We start from the raw sequence: 17893 nt of genomic DNA on the forward strand, positions 1-17893 counted from the left end.
TTCCAAAGAAAGTCCGGTAAAGATTACGTTCTTTACAGTAGGTTCAATATCTCTGTATTGAAGAATGTCCTCTTCCGCAATGGCAGTACCGAGAGAAATCTCCGCCCTGTATAAAAATATACAATGATGTAGAAAAAAACAAAACAAACAAACAAAAAATTAAAATAATCAAAAAAAAAAAAACAACAACAAAGCAACAAAAAAAAAAACAAAAAAAAAAAAGTTGTATATAAACCACAACGAGTAAAATTGTGTAACTTTTTCAACAAGTGCAATCAATGATTGCGAAAGCTCTACGGCGGTAGCAATCACACTATGCATTCATTTTTATGTATGCATATATATGCCTCTAATGGATGTGTAAACCAAATAAGAAGGGTGTAGACTTACAAGCTTTCCAAAACTTACCCCTAAAATCTCTAAAGAGGGTTTTTGTGCCCAAAAATATTAAGTACACTAAATGGTAAAATGCCAAATTTAAAAAAAAAAAATTTCCTCATGATTTTGCCATAACATCAGTCCTGGACTTCTTATGAATGCATAAAACAAATTAGAAGTTTGAAAGGTGTATACTTTTGGACTTAGTACTTTCAAAAACTGATCCCAAAAACTTTAGTGGATTTTGGTGCTAAAAAAAATTAAGTCCACAAAATGGTAAAATGCGAAAAAAACACAATTTTTTTCAGCATGATTTAGCCATAATATCACTCCTAGACCTCTAATGAATGTATAAACCATAGCAGAAGGGTGTAAGGTGTTTACTTTTGGACTTAGAAGCTTTCCAAAAACTGATCCGAAAAAACTTTTGGGACACCGACGCCGACGCCGACTCCGACGCCGACGCGGACGTGGGGCTACAGCATTAGCTCACGATTACTCGTTAACGCTGAGCTAAAACACATCCAACCTAATTTAAAGATACCAAAAGAGCAAGACATACTTATATGTGACATATATAATCATTTCTACGTGTTATAAGATGTCGGTCCTCGAATCTAAGAAAGAAGTAAACAATTGAACCTCGTAATTTTAACTCAAAAACGATAAAACTTGAGCAAAATGCGAGACTAATAGCAAAAGTGGGCAGTCACGAAAGTATACTCCCTCTCCATTTCTAATCACCGCTCTATCCCTCTTTGTTGAACCAGTTTTTTTTCTAAATTGCTCAAGCGATATCGTGAACACCAGTTTTTTCTCCCCTAAAAAATGTAAAAACTTCGGCAAAAATTACCTTGGTTAGACTGTTAGAGTACCTTTTTAATTAATCCGATCATCGCGACATTTGGTCATACTTTCACAAATGTTTTGACCTTTGGTTGGTCATTTCACATCAAACTTTCGTCTCCACGACTGTTTATTCTGTTCCGATCAATTAAGTTTATAAAAAGCTGTAAAATTATCAAATGCTTACCGGGTTTTATAACTATGCAAATAACAACTTTTTAAGCAAAATACTTTTGTTGATATATTATATTATCATTTACATTATCATTAACGGCTCCTAAGTAATATAACTGGACAAAATATTTAACCTTGAAGTAACGGCCAATCACAGCAATGGATTGAATTGATTAAAAGCAAGTGTCATAGTGGTGTAATTACAGAAAAAAGGCAAGTGCCACGGCCACAGTGATTTAATTAAAACTAATATATCAAGAGAGGGTCAAAGTGATGTAATTATAGTGCAAATGCAACGTCCACACCAGTGAAATTACATTAGAGGTAAAGGGCTTCGCACTGATGAAATTACAATGTAAAAGCAGGTCAGATTGATGTAATTAAAGCATAAGACAAGGATCACACTGATGTATATTGAAACGTCTACTACACTATATATATATATATATATACAATTGTTTGAATGCACAGGCGTTGGCATCACTGTATTTTATAATTATTATAAAGCATTGGCAAATAAAGTATATAAAGTGTTAAACTTGGCGTTTTAGAAAAGACAAAATCCTTAACTAGGAAACAATCTGGTCGCAGGACATCAGACACTGTCATCCAAGAAATAATATTTGCTTTTACCTATAGGTATGTTCTCTTTCTATATCTATTCGATTAAATATGGATTACATGAGCGACGAACTGAAAAGAGACAGGTTTACGGATGGACCTTCTTTATGTATGATGTTATGACTTATCTTTTGCCAGGCGTATAAACGCCAGTGATAAGTGTTTTCCTACCTTTTGATCGCAGATTCCATATCTTCCACGGCACCAAGGGTTACCTCTATATATGTTGTTGGTATCTGGCACTTTATTGGAGTCGTCTGTCCATCATGCATAGCGTCCATTGTCGTAGTGATGACAACATAATCAACTACAGGAGGAGTTGTATCAATGTCAACTTTTACACTGTAGTCCTGGACAAAGTTCAGTATATTGGAAACTCGAAATCTCACATAAATCTCGTTCAGCTCAAGACTACCGATTTCATTTTTGATGTCTTTAGACCACTGCTTACTTTCAATGTGTATTGCTGTGTAACTCTGGATAACCTGGTGACTTTCGGACGTTCCCATGGCGATCTCGAAGCTCACCAACCTACTTTGAAATTCCTCTACAGCATGCCAAGAACAGGAAACTACGCCATAGTTTTTTGAGATAGTCGGATCGCATCTAAGACTACTAATTAATGGCGCCGTGATATCTGATGTGATAGGCGATGATAAGGCATGTCCAGTATTTCCGGCAGCATCCTCTGCGATGACATAAATCCAAACAGTTTCTCCACTGGATACCGATAAATCCCCAAGCTGTAAACGAGAATGCAGCGTCTCTGATAACATATGTAAGTCGTCCATATACGGAAGTGACCCGGCTGCCCATTTCATAGAGGTAATAGCTGACGAATCAAGAACTCCCCAATACAATACTGGAGACTCAGCGTTACCCATGAACAAGTTATGAGCTTGGCGAATGTAACTGGTATCATTTTCTGGAGGGGCTATCTCCACTATCACCGGGTCTGTTAAGTCGATCTTAAAGCCATCAGATGTAGATACAATGTATTCTTCATGACAACCATGTCCTGTTGTGGCACGTACTGTTATATAATATAACACGTTCTCTTCCAATTTAATGTTGATCTGTGCGTGACCAAAACTTTGATTTTGAAGTACTATTCCAAAATTTGAAAATGGCACAATGTCCGAAAAGTAGGGTTCTGATCCAGCTGCCCATTCATATCTCATAATGTTGCAAGCAGCACTTCGGAAACCGTTGAAGGACATGCCAATTGAACGTAAGTCTGTCTCCATATCACTATCACTGAAATCTTTAAAACCATCATTTACATTTCCTGGGACGTTTGCTTCAACCACTTTAATAGGTTTTGATGACATTGAACTGGACATTAACCCCGCGCCGTTTTTAGCCCAGACTGTTACGTAGTACATTTTTTGTGATAGGTCAAAAACGTCCATGTTCACGTTTTCAAGAACAATGGATGTATATTTTGTGTCCAGTACACCATTGGTGAGAGATACGTCTCCAGCTGCAGTTCCTACCCCAATGTAGTAATGGATAATGCCACTGTTGGCATCAAAGCCAGCCCAGTAAACTCGAAGTGGTGCATGGTCGACATGAAGGATATTTCCATTCTCATCCACGTACTCATCGTTCCCGACCACACCAACGCGAACCTGAAAATAGTTTGTAATCATTGATGATTGAATGCGAGGCAGCTCCTTAAAGGTAATTTAAATTAATTACATGAGGAAGATGGAAGATGCATAGGTGTCCGTATTTGTATCACATTACTGGCCCGTTCTGTAGCATTCTACAACCTTGTCATATCTATCGTAAGGTACATCTGTAATAACACTACTTTGAAGTTATAATGAATACGTGACGTCACAATGCATTTGTGACGTTTCATAATTGCATGGGTAAACAGAAATGTCCCATCCGAGCCTGATTTCATCCGAATTATATAGAAACGAAACTAGTAAAATGTACAGTAATGTAATGTGGTCACACATACTTACTGCTTTAATAGCACAATAGATAGTCAAACACAACCAATACAGTTACATCACTGATTATTTATCGTTATAGTGCCGCTTATATCGTTATAAATTTATCAAAAATTCAAATTTCAAAATTGAAACACGTCGGCAATGTAACCACTATACTATCAGTTATGTAGTACTTTGATGATATATACACACTTTTCTTTTCAATCAAATGATGTTGAGCTAAGTCAATCTAAATTGTTAATCTACAAAACGATAGCGTCGTAAGTTTTATTACTTCAAAGTTCTCCCTTTTTTCTTGTCAATTTCGTCTTTCTGTTTGGTATCACTTCAGAACGGCTACGTTTGACAGATATAATGTAAAATAGTAGAATTTCGGCTCTAACTAAAATAACAATTAATTTCTAATCTCTTTCTTATTTCAATCTTTCACATTTTTCCATACCGTAAATTTGGTATTAATTGAAAGTTTACGACTTTTCCCATCTAAGAACATGTAAACAAGAAGTCCATTCGTCACATGAGTTCTGGAGTGTACAAATAGAAGTTGTTTCGTACTGCTATTTTACATGTCTGGACTCTATCACCACGAAAGTAAATATAGGTTGGTTCATTTAAATACATTTTTGTAGCCAATCACCCAAACATGCCAACTGCCTAATGCAATAATTTTTTATTTGGTTTTTGAGAGTACATTTAAATATATTTCAACACATTTAAACCCGTTTGACCTTGAATGAGCACAAAGGTCATCTAAAGCTAATTATTTGAACACCATTTGTAGTCGTTCCTCGCTGCATAACTATACCAATAGCTCGACCTTGTGTATCTCAGTTACTGAGAAGGAAAAGCTTTTAGTGACATTGACAGTAGTTTTTAATAACTTGTATCCCTACTGGCTTAAAAGCACGACATCGGGCTTCTTATATTTTCGCTGTCGAATAGGTAAAGTGTTTACGACGCACGACAGACAACACATGACGCCGGTCATAAGGCGTTCGTAAAGTTTCTTAATACTTCGTCTCATGTGACCAAAACATTTCTGTTTGATCCTACTGATAATAAACGAGCGGTAGTTAGCGGCATGGTAAACAAATACAATGAATATAATATAAATATACCAGATATTTACCTGTGTCATAACTGGTGCTGATGTATCTACGATGACACCTGGAGACTCGTGATGTGTCGATAGCAGGGCGTTGTTTGTACAAATAACTTTGACACTGTACATTGCTCCATCTTTCAAAGCCAAATCCTCTAAAGTAAATTCCATTAACCCCGTGCTTTCATATATTACTTCATATTGTTTTTCGTTTGGCCAAAATCGGGATTTTGATCCTGTGATTCATTTCCTGAATATAGAAGGAATGATGACTAATTCCTGATTCTGGGTCAGACACTTTCCAGGAAATGTCTAATTTGGAGCTGTTTGATTGGTATTCACTGTCCGAGTCTGAATCACGGATGTATTCCATCACCGGAGCTGTATGATCAACCAGGAATCCGTCACTCGTAACACCAATCTCAAGACCAGCACCGTTATACGCGCTCAGTGTCCAGGATATGACGTCATTGTGGTCCATAGTTACGGTATGGTCAGTGAGCACGTTGGATTCTTTTGTTAATCCAAATGTTTTACGTAGTTCATTATTCACAAATACCGACGCTTTATAATGGTCAATATTGCTCTCGGCATCAGTAAAATTGTTCCAGTTGCATGACTTTGAAGCTGATTCTGATGAAAACTGAATATCACTGTGTATGGACAGTCCATCATGTATCCACCCAGCGTCAGGAGGTGTAACGTCAACCAGTACTGTACACAAGTAAGGAAAACTGCATAACATCTTAAAATGCTCAGAAACGTTTGATATAGGACATTATGTAAACCGTTTTCATAACCTGTAACGATTTAGTGTGATGTAAGCCAAAATGTCTGAATCCAAGGTTAACATTTCCAAACATATCTTACATGTATACACATCTACAGAGATTCGTTTTAAATGGGCTGTTACGCTACATTGTCAGAATCATGTTGCGAATAAAGGTAGCTGGACAAATTTCGCTGAACATGACCTCTTCAGAGAACGGTAGGAATATAACTCGTATATGTTGTGTGATTGTAAAAACGAAAGTACGAGATCATTGTAGATATTCCAATTTCCATCCAGGTAAAAAAGTAACTCTACATGTTAAATATATTTTTAGATTATATGACTAAAACATTTTCGAAAAAATGTGAACACAAAAATGTTTTGTATGAAAATACAAGACGTTTTTTTGCTTCAAAACAATGAGATTGCAACGACGTCACAATTTAAGTGGAAAATATAAACTAATTATAGAATATCGGGAACAAAATCTTCAAAGTAACACACTTACCACCATTAGAGGAGGCGTTGACAAATTTTTGATTCAACGCGGAGTTGTAGGCAAAAACAGTTGAAATATAAGTCATGTTGTGTTGCAAGTTCAGACCGGTACTGCATACGTGTTTCTCATGGTGTGTCAGATTCCGGAACGGTACGGTATCATCTCGGCCATCAGTTGTACCAACTCCCCACTTGAATCTTGGAATGAACCAGTTAAATAATCAGGTGAGTAGAGCCTCACGTAGATATCCCCATCACTTCCATTAAAACAAAAACAGCCCAGGGGTGCATTCATTGTGTACCAACTTTGTATTTCGAAAGTGATAGGGCCTCAGACGCTTGACCGAAATCGAATAAGGTGTAGAATTTTATGATAAGGAAGCGTGGTGTGACTATGAACTAAATTTGTGGACAGTTTCATGTTATATCGTTTACATAATATCTTTATTTCAAAGTGGTCATGTGTGACATTTGGTCTTCAACTTTGACAAATACCCAACAAAATCACACGACCTTGATGGTACAATGTAATGATGTGAATATGAACTAAATTTGTCAAGGGATTAATGAAACAAGGACGGATGGACGGACGTATGTAGGATTTTAACTATTATTTTTTATGATATTTAGCATTTAAACTTATCCACACAATATATTGTCCCCGTTGCAGTATGATTTTATTGGTTACAAGCAGACATAAAAAAAATGTGCTTCTCACACGAACATTTATTTTACAATATCGTCAGAAAATCAGCTTATAGCACATCACGGCAGAAAAGGATCATATTAATGTGAATTAAAGCAGTTTATTTAACGTTTTTAAAACGTATTTCTGATTATTTTCAACAACTGAATCCTCACATTCTGCCAAGACTGGCATTTTCCTAATTCACTGGATGCAAATGGTAAGTGCGCGCAAGTTTGAAAACTATTATAGATATAAAGCTTTTTGAATGGAATAGGTAGTTGTTAACTTACTTAGATATCCCACTTTCGGGATCATAGAAATCCATCCAATTGGCGCAGATAGTTGATGTATCATACTGATATTGGATGTCAGACTTTAGGACTAGTCCATCATTGACGACGCCTACTAGAGGAGCTGTTCTGTCTATCATGATAGGATCATCCCCGTGTCCACTTGTGAATAATCCAACTGTGGAGGTATACAGCAAAATACCAATATGTTAATTGTAACCGATCGCTATGTTTATGATGTTTTTTTAAACAACAGCAGGAGCTGCATTGAAAAGTACAATAGTGGGAACCAAATGTATAATTAAAAGAGCAGGTCCCTGACTTTCCATTGTAAACGGGCATATATCGAATATCCTACTTACCGTTATTCTCAACACGTAACCGTACCCAAGCATATACCCCAGGCGTCAGGTCGAAATCTTCAACACCAACGAACGGGTCTTCCCCAGTTACAAGAGGAAACTCTGTGTAACCTCTGATAGTGACGTCATGCTTCGTCTTTCCAAGGCCAAACTCAATAAGTTTGAGTTTTGAATCTTCGTCATACGCCGTATAATAAATGGCCAAAATATCAAAATCCTCGTCGTAATAAACGCCGGAAACGTTTTGGAAAACAGGGGGTGTTGTATCAATAACAATTGGAGTTGTATGACAGACAGTTGTCACTAACGCCCCTCCATACACTACATTGTTTATAACACTGACCGTGACGTAATATTTCCCGTCAGAGAGATGGAGGTCCTTTGTGTAGCCTGTGTGTGTCCAGTATTTGTTATGTGACAAATGACCGTGTGGATCTCTATCTAGCACCACATCTGATCCACACGCCAATGTACCAGCGGACCAGGTGTATCCCCAGATACCAGTCTCACTGTCATGGAATCCGTCAAAGTTCACTACAAGATTAACATTTTACAACATATATATTACGAACAAAGTTTTAAAATTAATCTTGTAGAGCGCTTCCAAGAGCGTGATGGTTTTAATCAAAACAGCTAAATCTCATCATATTATATGTACCTGTGAGAAAATGGTTTGCCAAGCTGTAGAGTAAATCTGTCTGGGGAACGTGTCCATTAAAAACTACTTCCGCATGCTCTCCATCTAGAATAATTCTGAGGTTAAAACATAAACAAAAAGTTAGGGGACAATCTAAATACACATGTACATAATATTTCTTTAGAGTAAACTTTAAAACTACTTAAAATTTGATTTAAATTAAAAGGCACACTTTTATATATAAAATATATCACAGTAAATATGTTGAACTCGTAAAATTCTTTAATTAATTGTACAAATCTATACATACTTGTGGTTGAGTATAAATTACTGTACAAATCTATACATGCGTGTGGTTGAGCATAAATTACTGTACAAGTCTATACATACCTGTGGTTGAGTATATCAGTAACGTCTCTACACCTTTCTTAATTAAATGTACAAATCTATACATACCTGTGGGTAAGTATAATTTACTGTACAAATCTATACATACCTTAGGTTGAGTATAATTTACTTACAAATCTATACAAATCTGTGGTTGAGTATAAATTACTGTACAAATCTATACATACCTGTGGTTGAGTATAAATTACTGTACAAATCTATACATACCTGTGGTTGAGTATAAAGTACTGTACAATCTATACATACCTGTGGTAGAGCATAACTTACTGTACAATATATACATACCTGTGGTTGAGTATATCAGTTACATCTTTACACCTTCCTGAATTAACAGTACAAATCTATGCATACCTGTGGTTGAGTATATCAGTTACGTCTATACACCTTCCTTGATAAACTGTACAAATCTATACATACCTGGGGTTGAGTATATTAGTAACGTCTAAACACCTTCCTTAATTAACTGTACAAATCTATACATACTTGTGGTTGAGTATAATTAACTGTACAAATCTATACATACCTGTGGTTGAGTATATCAGTTACGTCTATACACCTCTGTGTTATGGCAGCATGACATCTGTCCGATCGCACGGTCTCGGTATACCCTTCACCCAGTGGTCCTGTCTCCGGGGGAGTGAAATCTATAATGGTACCAGAGGATTTCAAAAAGCCATCGTATCCCAATACATTTGTTACATGGAAGTTGATGAAGTAAGTCAGCCCGTGGACCAGGGGTAATTCTGTGTAGGACACGAAGGCTGCACTTCCTATATTCAGGCGCTCATAGTTTGCATACGTTCCACTGATTCTAAGCTTGGCTTGATGTCCCTCCACAACGGAATGCAGATCGCAGTTTTCTGTACGGTACTCATAATCAAACGCTACACACTTTCTGTCATATCTCAGACATTCCTGTGCACATAACAAGGCTGTTCTTGTCTTAAATGACGAAAATCCTGCCACCGTCAGTCTTCCTGCTTTGGGAGTGCTAAAATATTTCAGATCGGACGGTTCATTTGATCGAGGGTTTTTGTTGTTGAGTGCCATTTCACCCCAATCCATTATCTCATTTCCATGCCCACCAGAACTAAATCCAACGGCCTTGTAATGAGGTGTCTTCAAGAGACTGTCGTCAAACACCGTAACAGTTCCACTCAGGACACTTGGGTGGCTAGAGAAGGCGAATGATGCATCAATTCGTCCATCTGGGTAAGTATTGTCGTAAGTGTCAAGACTGCATGTCGTGAAAGCTTCAAGACCCTCACTATTCCGTGCTTTGACGGTCCAGTATAACGGTATACCATTGGGTATCTCTGTAGTAGGTACCACAAGGGCTGGACCAGTAATATTCTGTCCAGCCTGTAACATCTGTTGTCTGAGGGGTTGTTCCAATAGAGTAGAACATATGGACGTCACTCACTGGATCTGAAGCTGATACCTCTAGTAAGAACGCGGTGTCAAGTGGTGACCTATTGGCAACCTGAGTCACACTGCATCCATCGACGCCTGGCGAGACTTCTGAATCGATCAATGGCGGATCAGTATCTGGTTTATTGTCCTCGATCGTAAAGATATTTCTGTGTGTTGGCGGGGAACTGTATCTCCAGATAATAGCGGAAAATATAGTCTTACTAAAAAACCACAGGTCCGCCTTCAGATATGCTCGAAGGGTAAGAGTAACTGGCACTATCTCCAGGTCAAGCCTTTTCCTAAAAACAGATAATTATTCTTTTAACAATGAATATTGATGCATATGACTTCTTTCGTCACGATTTGGTTCATTTGAATTAGGCAGGGTTCAGAATATTCATATAGACTAAATGCTCTTTGAAATTTAAATATAAAAAATTATGAGTTGTGTTAAAATTCGTGTCTTTTTTTTTGCAACTTAATTGCCTGCCAAGAAACACCTTTCAATTTCCTCAATACTGACTACTTCAAGAAGGAAGGACGACATAGCTGTGTGATGCAGGTTAATTTCTCTTGGTACCTTTTTACTCTCATTTTTTTTAACTGAAAGTCATTTAAAAGGAGTGACTCACATTTAGGCTCAGACAAAACGACAGAATTTTTAATTTGGATATTTATAAATGCGTTTCTTCTTCTAACCCTGTTAAGAATGAGAAAATGTAATGTGCCCAAAACCCAAACAGACATGAATATGAAATAATTGTATTTCATTTGCACTTAGTATACACGGTAATGTACTCTTAATACAATTGGTATAATGACATAAATTTGATTCACTTACTCGATGCGGATCGGAAATTTGTTGAATTTGAAGGTGATCGTTACCGGAAACTTTGTATTCATGAAGAGACCCTCAAGGGAAATATCTCCTTTGAAAATCAAGATCCGGATACTTACTGATCCTTTTAACCTCAAAGCCACCGAAGGCGTCACAACTCCCTGTAGAGGATAAATAAAACTTCTGTATTACATTTCGTTAGCTTTTATTGTCTTCAAAGGTAAAATAGATAATCTTATGAAGTATATGAACCTGTATCATGAACTTTATAAGAACTTAAAACAATAAAGTGACAGAGACATGGATAACCATACCTTAGCGTACATGCTTAGTACACATATATCGATCCCAACTGATACTTCGAGAGATCCACCGACACTGAATTCTAGGAATAAACATAAAACTATTAATTGAAATGTACACACTATGAAATGTCGTTGGTATTTCAATAAGATAAACAAATGCTTGTATTGAACATACATTGTACCTGACAGATGATGCGTATGTAATCAATATTGCATGCTTACTGAATAAAACGATGATTGGTCCGACGGGGATGGGCACTCTCAATGCAAAGAAATTGGCATTGATCCGTGGTAGACTTTTCTCGTCAACAGAACATGTATCCTTAGCATTAGGGAATGCGCTTCTCACTGCTTGTGTGTATTCTTTACTGAATGACTGCTCGACCATCTGTAAAGTTGATACATTATATAATACTCAACTATTTTAGAGAAGGAGTCAATTGCTATAACATATTGTAAAATATTAAGTTGTGTGAGCCCTTCAGTCATCAATGCTATCTTATAGAGTCCGTTTTGTCCTTATATTTGTGTTTCATAAAAAAAAGTCCTGGTATTTGCTTTCGTTCCTTAAAGTTGTTGATATGATATAGTGGAAAGCAGTTCTGGATCCTGCATAACTTCTACATTATATTGATATCAACAAGCATCAGGCATTAAACATTAATCGTATTTCAATAATGATTGAAGAGTTCAATAGTCACCTGTTATTTTCATAAGTGTTTCCATCATTATGTTTTTGAAATCCATGAACATCCCAATGGACAGTTTAACGCTGCAAGATGCAAATAATTCTAAAAATGAGGATTTTCTTCAAAAATAAGTAATAAAAAAATATATATATATAAATGATAACAGCAATGCGCTATTTTGTATAATCCAACTCGAATTTTCTTTGGTGGTGGATTAACAGTACACTATAGAATTCCTGTTTTCCCTGAAAACTAACATCGTTTACAGACAAAAGTATACTTACTCGAGAAGACCTTTCGCAAGGGAAGCTATTGACTGAATTGGAGAAGTCAGAAAAGACGTGACGGCAGCTATAATTTTCTTAAGACTCTGGACGAATTTCTTGCCAATATAGGGAAGAGTAATCGTAACGGCATCAATGGTTTTCTGCAAGAAGATACAAGTAAAAGTGATAATAGTCAAACGGCAACCTGCTAAAACCCCATGATATCCTCCTGTATGTCATACTTACCTGATAAAACCCCATGATATCCCCATGTATGTCATACCAACCTGATAAAACCCCATGATATCCTCCTGTATGTCTCTGATAAAAGTATGTATTTTGGTGACGACTCGTTTTAAATGATCAATCCAGGGAACTCCACCATACTTGTATAAAGTTTTGATGTGGTCTACGAATTTTAGTACAACCTGCCTTAATATTGTAGGCATATTTTTCAACAAATGGACGATAGTATTAAAAAGTTTTTCAATTCCTCCTTCTTTCAAAAAGTTCATCACTCTTTTGAAGGCGTTCACTGCGTTTACAACAGGATCTATCACCGTAGCGCTCACTTTGTCGAATAAATTAGCTAGGTCCCTAATGTCATTGATCCCGAATTCCTGAAAAGAAACATTTAAGATCGATCACTTGTTAAGAAATAGAGGTTACACAACGAGTAATTGTTGGATATGGAATTTATTTCACACGAGTAAGTTATTTTTCAAAAGTTACAAAAGACACGAGCTTTAGCGAGTGTTTTTTGCAACTTTTAAAAAATAACTTACGAGTGTGAAATAAATTCCATATCCAACAATTTCGAGTCGTGTGACCTGTTTCTACCACAATAATATCGGCTTGGGAAACGTGGCCAAGTATAATTTCGCGTATGCAAATAAAGTGATGTGACGTCATTAGATTATTGATGACGTCAATAACAATTGCAGCTTGGGTCAAAGTTCACCGTTTTAGCCAATCAAAATGCGTACAGAGTTTATACCACGTGTGGTATAAACAGATTGTTAATCAACAGCTGTAATGATTAACTGATGGTCTGAGAGTTGAATAACACAGGGTATTGTGGTAGAAAGAACGGTTATGAAATATGTAAACGTTTAAACCATTGACAATTAATTGTAGCATTGTTTCAAGGATTGAATGTTGCTTTGGTCGACTTCGTTGGGTTATAAATTGAGTTGCTCTTGAGACAAATTTAATGAGCAAACCAATTCATCACCCCATGAAATCGACCAAAGCAACATTCAATCCTTATATATTAATTAACACGCTCTTTCCCTAATAAACTGAAGAGGTACAAGTCTTCAGTTACTAGAATGTGTGCAAGTCTAATGGTTTGTGCTGAAAGAAATAGCCCGTCATTATATGATGACCAAACTGTGTTATAAAGACAAAAATACGATTACACAACACATTAACCATAAAACAATATAAAAAAAAATAGCATGATTTAATTGAGATATTAAGTCATTGAATATAAGATTTATTATAAAAACGCGCCGCCAGTTTACTTTAGTTATTATATGTGAATGCGAGAGGGAAAAAGTATTATATTGTATCGTATTTGTAGGTCTTTTCTATGGTAAGAAAGAAAGAAAGAAGCATCATCTTTGTTGATGTGGTTTCTACCGAGCTACCGGTGATACGTGAGTCATGCTTAATTTTATTTGGTTTAGTTTGGTTTATTTTGTTTAACGTCATATTAACAGCTAAGGTCATTTAAGGACGGCCTCCCGTGGGTGCGACATGCATGCGTGTGGCGAGTGCGTATGTGTGTTTTGGGCGGCTGCGGTATATTCGTGTTAAGTCTCCTTGTGATAGGCCGGAATAGGCCAATCTATAGTGCTACCTCACTGAAGCATACTGCCGAAGACACCCAGCAGCACATCCCACCTAGTCACATTATACTGACAACGGGCAAACCAGTCGTTCCACTCCTAATATGCTGAGCGCTAAGCTGGAGCAGCAACTACCATTTTTAAAGACTCGGGTATGTCTCGGCTAGGGGCAGAACCCAAAGCCTTCCTCACAGCGGCGAACGCTCAACTCAAGGCCAAAAGTGTGGCATTGTCAAGGCAGACATTAGGAAGAAGAAAGTTAGTAAGAAAGAAGAGAAAAGATCAGATTCCAAATTTAGTCGCCTCTTACGATCATGCAATGGGGCAGCAGGTTAGTTTTATTATGCGTACTTGCCTTCAGAATATTCATGTCGTATCCGACGTGTCCCATATAACACATCTTGGCGTCAAGTAAAGAGTAGCGTAAATTGAGTAATTTGAGGTTCAGAACGGCAAACGCTGCATTATAGACATCGATCTCAAAATGGCCAGATAAGAATTCTGTAAACAAAACATAAGCGATAATTAATCATACATGTGGTATTTAGGTAAAAAAAATTAACTAGTGCTTATATGGATTGTGGAAATACATACATATGCAAGCACCAATCTTTTATTTAAGCTTGATGTACTTAAGTGGAATACAGTATTGGATATATATACAATCATCAAATTGATTACTTATACTAGTAAGGTAGAGTAACGGTTTCGCCTTTCGTTTAATTTACGAACAACAATAATTGTTTCAATACATGTAACATAAACACATTCGCATTTTTGAAAAAAATAATTCCTAATACATGTAAAAATATGTTTTACTTTGTTCCGCAATAAGTTGTTGGTTTTGTTACTCATTTAAAAACCAATGCACGTTTACCTTTTAAAATATACCATGTCAGCATTAAAACCTAGTCCTAGCAATATTAATCATAATGATATAGGTTAAGGGAATGTCGAGTGAAAGCACTGCATCCTCCAAAAAAGGTCTTTACATATCGTTTTGATTATTATTCAATAATCAAATGAAGGGACAGACAATTAACAACCCCTTCCTCATTCAAAAAGAGTGAAATACCATGATAAATAAGAATGACAAACTCAGATTATGTGTCTCAAACTATTCCGATCAACGGAGACTAAACAACTAAAATGAACTCTTTGAGATCTATTAAGATAAAATAAATCAGAAAAATAGTAAAGTTTGCTTATACTTAGTTCCAACTCGAGATTGTTCCTCAAAGTTATGCCAAATTCAGCTCCAATGGCGGAATTTCCAATCACTTTTTGCCAGTGAATGCCAGGAAGTACAATACCGAAGTACAGTCCATCTTTAAGGCTCGCGCTATAAGTGACCACACCTCTCCGTAGTCGTAACAGGGTAGGGTAGGTATAATTTGCGCTGTGTAGATTGATAGATGGATATGATTGATTGCTAAACTTTACACCTGGATATATATATATTAATATATATGTCAAATGTTCGAGGCAATCCGCCCCTTGATCAAAACACAAAGAACACAAACACAATCACATGACATATAAACAGTACTAAAAATACAATTAGATACAGTAAGATATTTATATAGCTATGCAAACACTTTTTCCATCACGCGCGTGAAGATTCTGAAGTGTTACAATACCAGGCGTTTTGTCCAAAGATCTGACGACCAAATTTAATTCTCGGAGTGCAGCGAAGTACTGTCAAAAATATCGATATCTTTCATTTTCCACACATTTGAAACTGCGTCTTTGTCCCATATATATATATATATATGGGGCAAAGAAGTAATTCAAACAGTGTAAACAATAAGGTTTGTTAAATTTTCGAGGCAATCCGCCCCTTTATCAAAACACAAAAAATCACAAATACAATCACATAATATATATAAGAAGTACTGGAAATACAATAAAATATATACATCTATACATATATATATATATATATACATTTATATACATCTTTCCCATCTTCAGCTCAGTAAACTGCGAATAAATTAGCGAATACGCAGTGAAAAAAATGCTCAGCGGATTGATAAGCGCGGGAATCTGTAACATAATCGTCGTGTCTTTGTGACGTTAACGGAACGTAAACTAGACGGCGCCATTTTGAAAGGAGTGATCAACGCAATTTTAGCGTTTTTATCTTTTACCCGATGATCTCTGCTATATAACCTAACGTCAATAAAATTGCGAAAATGTGCGCATACTTAACTTTTCCATCAGTTTAGCTAACGAAGCGTACAGTTTCCAGAGAACTTGTCACTACTAAATCTGTGTCAGAACACGCTGTGCTTCACAACCAAAGTTAATCTGAGAGTGAAATTTTGAATTGTGAATATATCAATTAATTAAAAAACACAAAATGTATTTAACGAATATGTTGTTTCTTTTGATTATGTTAACAATACTGGTGTCTTCACGTAGATTTACAACAACGGCTGCCATAGTTACCCACATCGCAACACACCCTGAATGTTATATTTTTCGTACTGTATTTAAACGATTTGTTTGATGTGCCTCATTTTTACTGCATTTGGTGGTATGCCCGCAGTTGGCAACGAGCATACTCTATGGAGCGCTAACGCTATAACCATAGAATATGTTCGTTCCCCACTTTTAAAACTTAAAGGATAATGTAAAGATAATGATGTGATATATTTATATAGGTTTAAATGATGCTTAAACAGTCACATCTTTGTATGTAAATTTGCAGGTAAGACATACTACATGGCTGGTTATCGACGATTTTCAAAAATAAGATTGTGTTTTTATTTGATACCACAGTGAGATTCAATAATAAGAAAGGTTTAGCATGGCATTATCATTTGTTTCGTTCATTATCGGTTTCAAAATAATAGAATGATTGATGTGTTTATGATAATGCAATAAATGGTTCATATCTCAGACATCCCTCACCTAAGTATATTATCCTTTTGAGTTCCTGTCAACTTCCCTTTGTTAGGATGAGAAAGGAACGCTTCATACGCCTCCTCTTTCACCTGTGTGTTGTCGTCATGCAAAACGCTGTGTAGTAAAGAGTCAGCACTCTGTAATAGTATTCAAATAAACGCATATTTTTAATACGTTTGTGTAAATTCAATATATTGACAAGATTCAGTAAAGGGGCAAATAACACCCAGCATGTACATGTTAACATGTTAAACTTGATCAACAACAAGCAAACCCGTATTTCATTCACATACGTGAATACATTAATATTACTAATAACGACATGGTCTAAGTGGTGCTCACCTCGTTACAAGTAAAATGCTTGAGACTAGAAACTGCCGCTCTCCGCCACTCTGGAGGACCCGTGTTTGGCTTCATGAACGAAGTGATGTGTTTGACCGACCTGTTCATCCCGGCATTCCCTATAGCATGCAGCAAAGCCATCTTCGTAACTATGTACCGGTTTCTCTTCACGTCAGATTCCGAAGATTCAATGTTTCGTCCTGTATTAAAAATGTGTTTTTTGTATAATTATGAGTATGTCATCAGCAAACATCATTTAAACAAAATTCTTCACGCGTGAATTACCTTTTGTATTTAGCCACACCTCCAGCTTTTCTATCACCTGTTCAGCATATGAAGCATGTTGTAGTTCTGCGTTCTTCACCAAGGCCCCCAAACTCAAACATGATCTTCGTTGTGTGTTTGAAAGACTCAATATTTCTGCAAAATGTACAAAAGAGATTGTCCTCTCCGGTGTCATTACACTATACACTATTGATTGTTTACATTCAATTGGTAATTATTTGTTAGATCCATGTCAAAAATTACTCATGA

General features: G+C 36.4%; 1 protein-coding gene across 1 annotated transcript; it reads right to left on the bottom strand.

Annotated features, from left to right (window-relative positions):
- Nucleotides 1–2660: 2660 nt before the first annotated feature.
- On the bottom strand, nt 2661–17519 carry LOC117332339. Its single transcript, XM_033891225.1, has 14 exons — nt 17360–17519; nt 17024–17154; nt 15319–15506; nt 14463–14608; nt 12773–12874; nt 12273–12415; nt 10167–10455; nt 9267–10114; nt 8357–8451; nt 7699–8232; nt 7337–7514; nt 6369–6556; nt 5116–5802; nt 2661–3650 (listed from the first exon to the last, which is right to left on the bottom strand). The coding sequence occupies exons 1-13, from the start codon at nt 17498–17500 to the stop codon at nt 5285–5287; spliced, it is 3501 nt and encodes a 1166-aa protein (XP_033747116.1). The 5' UTR covers nt 17501–17519; the 3' UTR covers nt 2661–3650; nt 5116–5284.
- Nucleotides 17520–17893: the final 374 nt, after the last annotated feature.

The sequence above is a fragment of the Pecten maximus genome, chromosome 8 (assembly GCF_902652985.1).
Source record: "Pecten maximus chromosome 8, xPecMax1.1, whole genome shotgun sequence".
NCBI classification, from domain to species: domain Eukaryota; kingdom Metazoa; phylum Mollusca; class Bivalvia; order Pectinida; family Pectinidae; genus Pecten; species Pecten maximus.

Excerpts from the sequence above, each read along its gene's own strand:
- LOC117332339 (XM_033891225.1), bottom strand. The coding sequence starts at position 17,500 with ATGGCTTTGCTGCATGCTATAGGGAATGCCGGGATGAACAGGTCGGTC. Across the intron at positions 10,456-12,272 it reads CTTGCGAAAGGTCTTCTCGA|GAAAAGGCTTGACCTGGAGA; the intron begins GTAAGTATACTT and ends ATCTGTTTTTAG. Across the intron at positions 10,115-10,166 it reads AGGTATCAGCTTCAGATCCA|ATGTTACAGGCTGGACAGAA; the intron begins GTGAGTGACGTC and ends CTCAGACAACAG.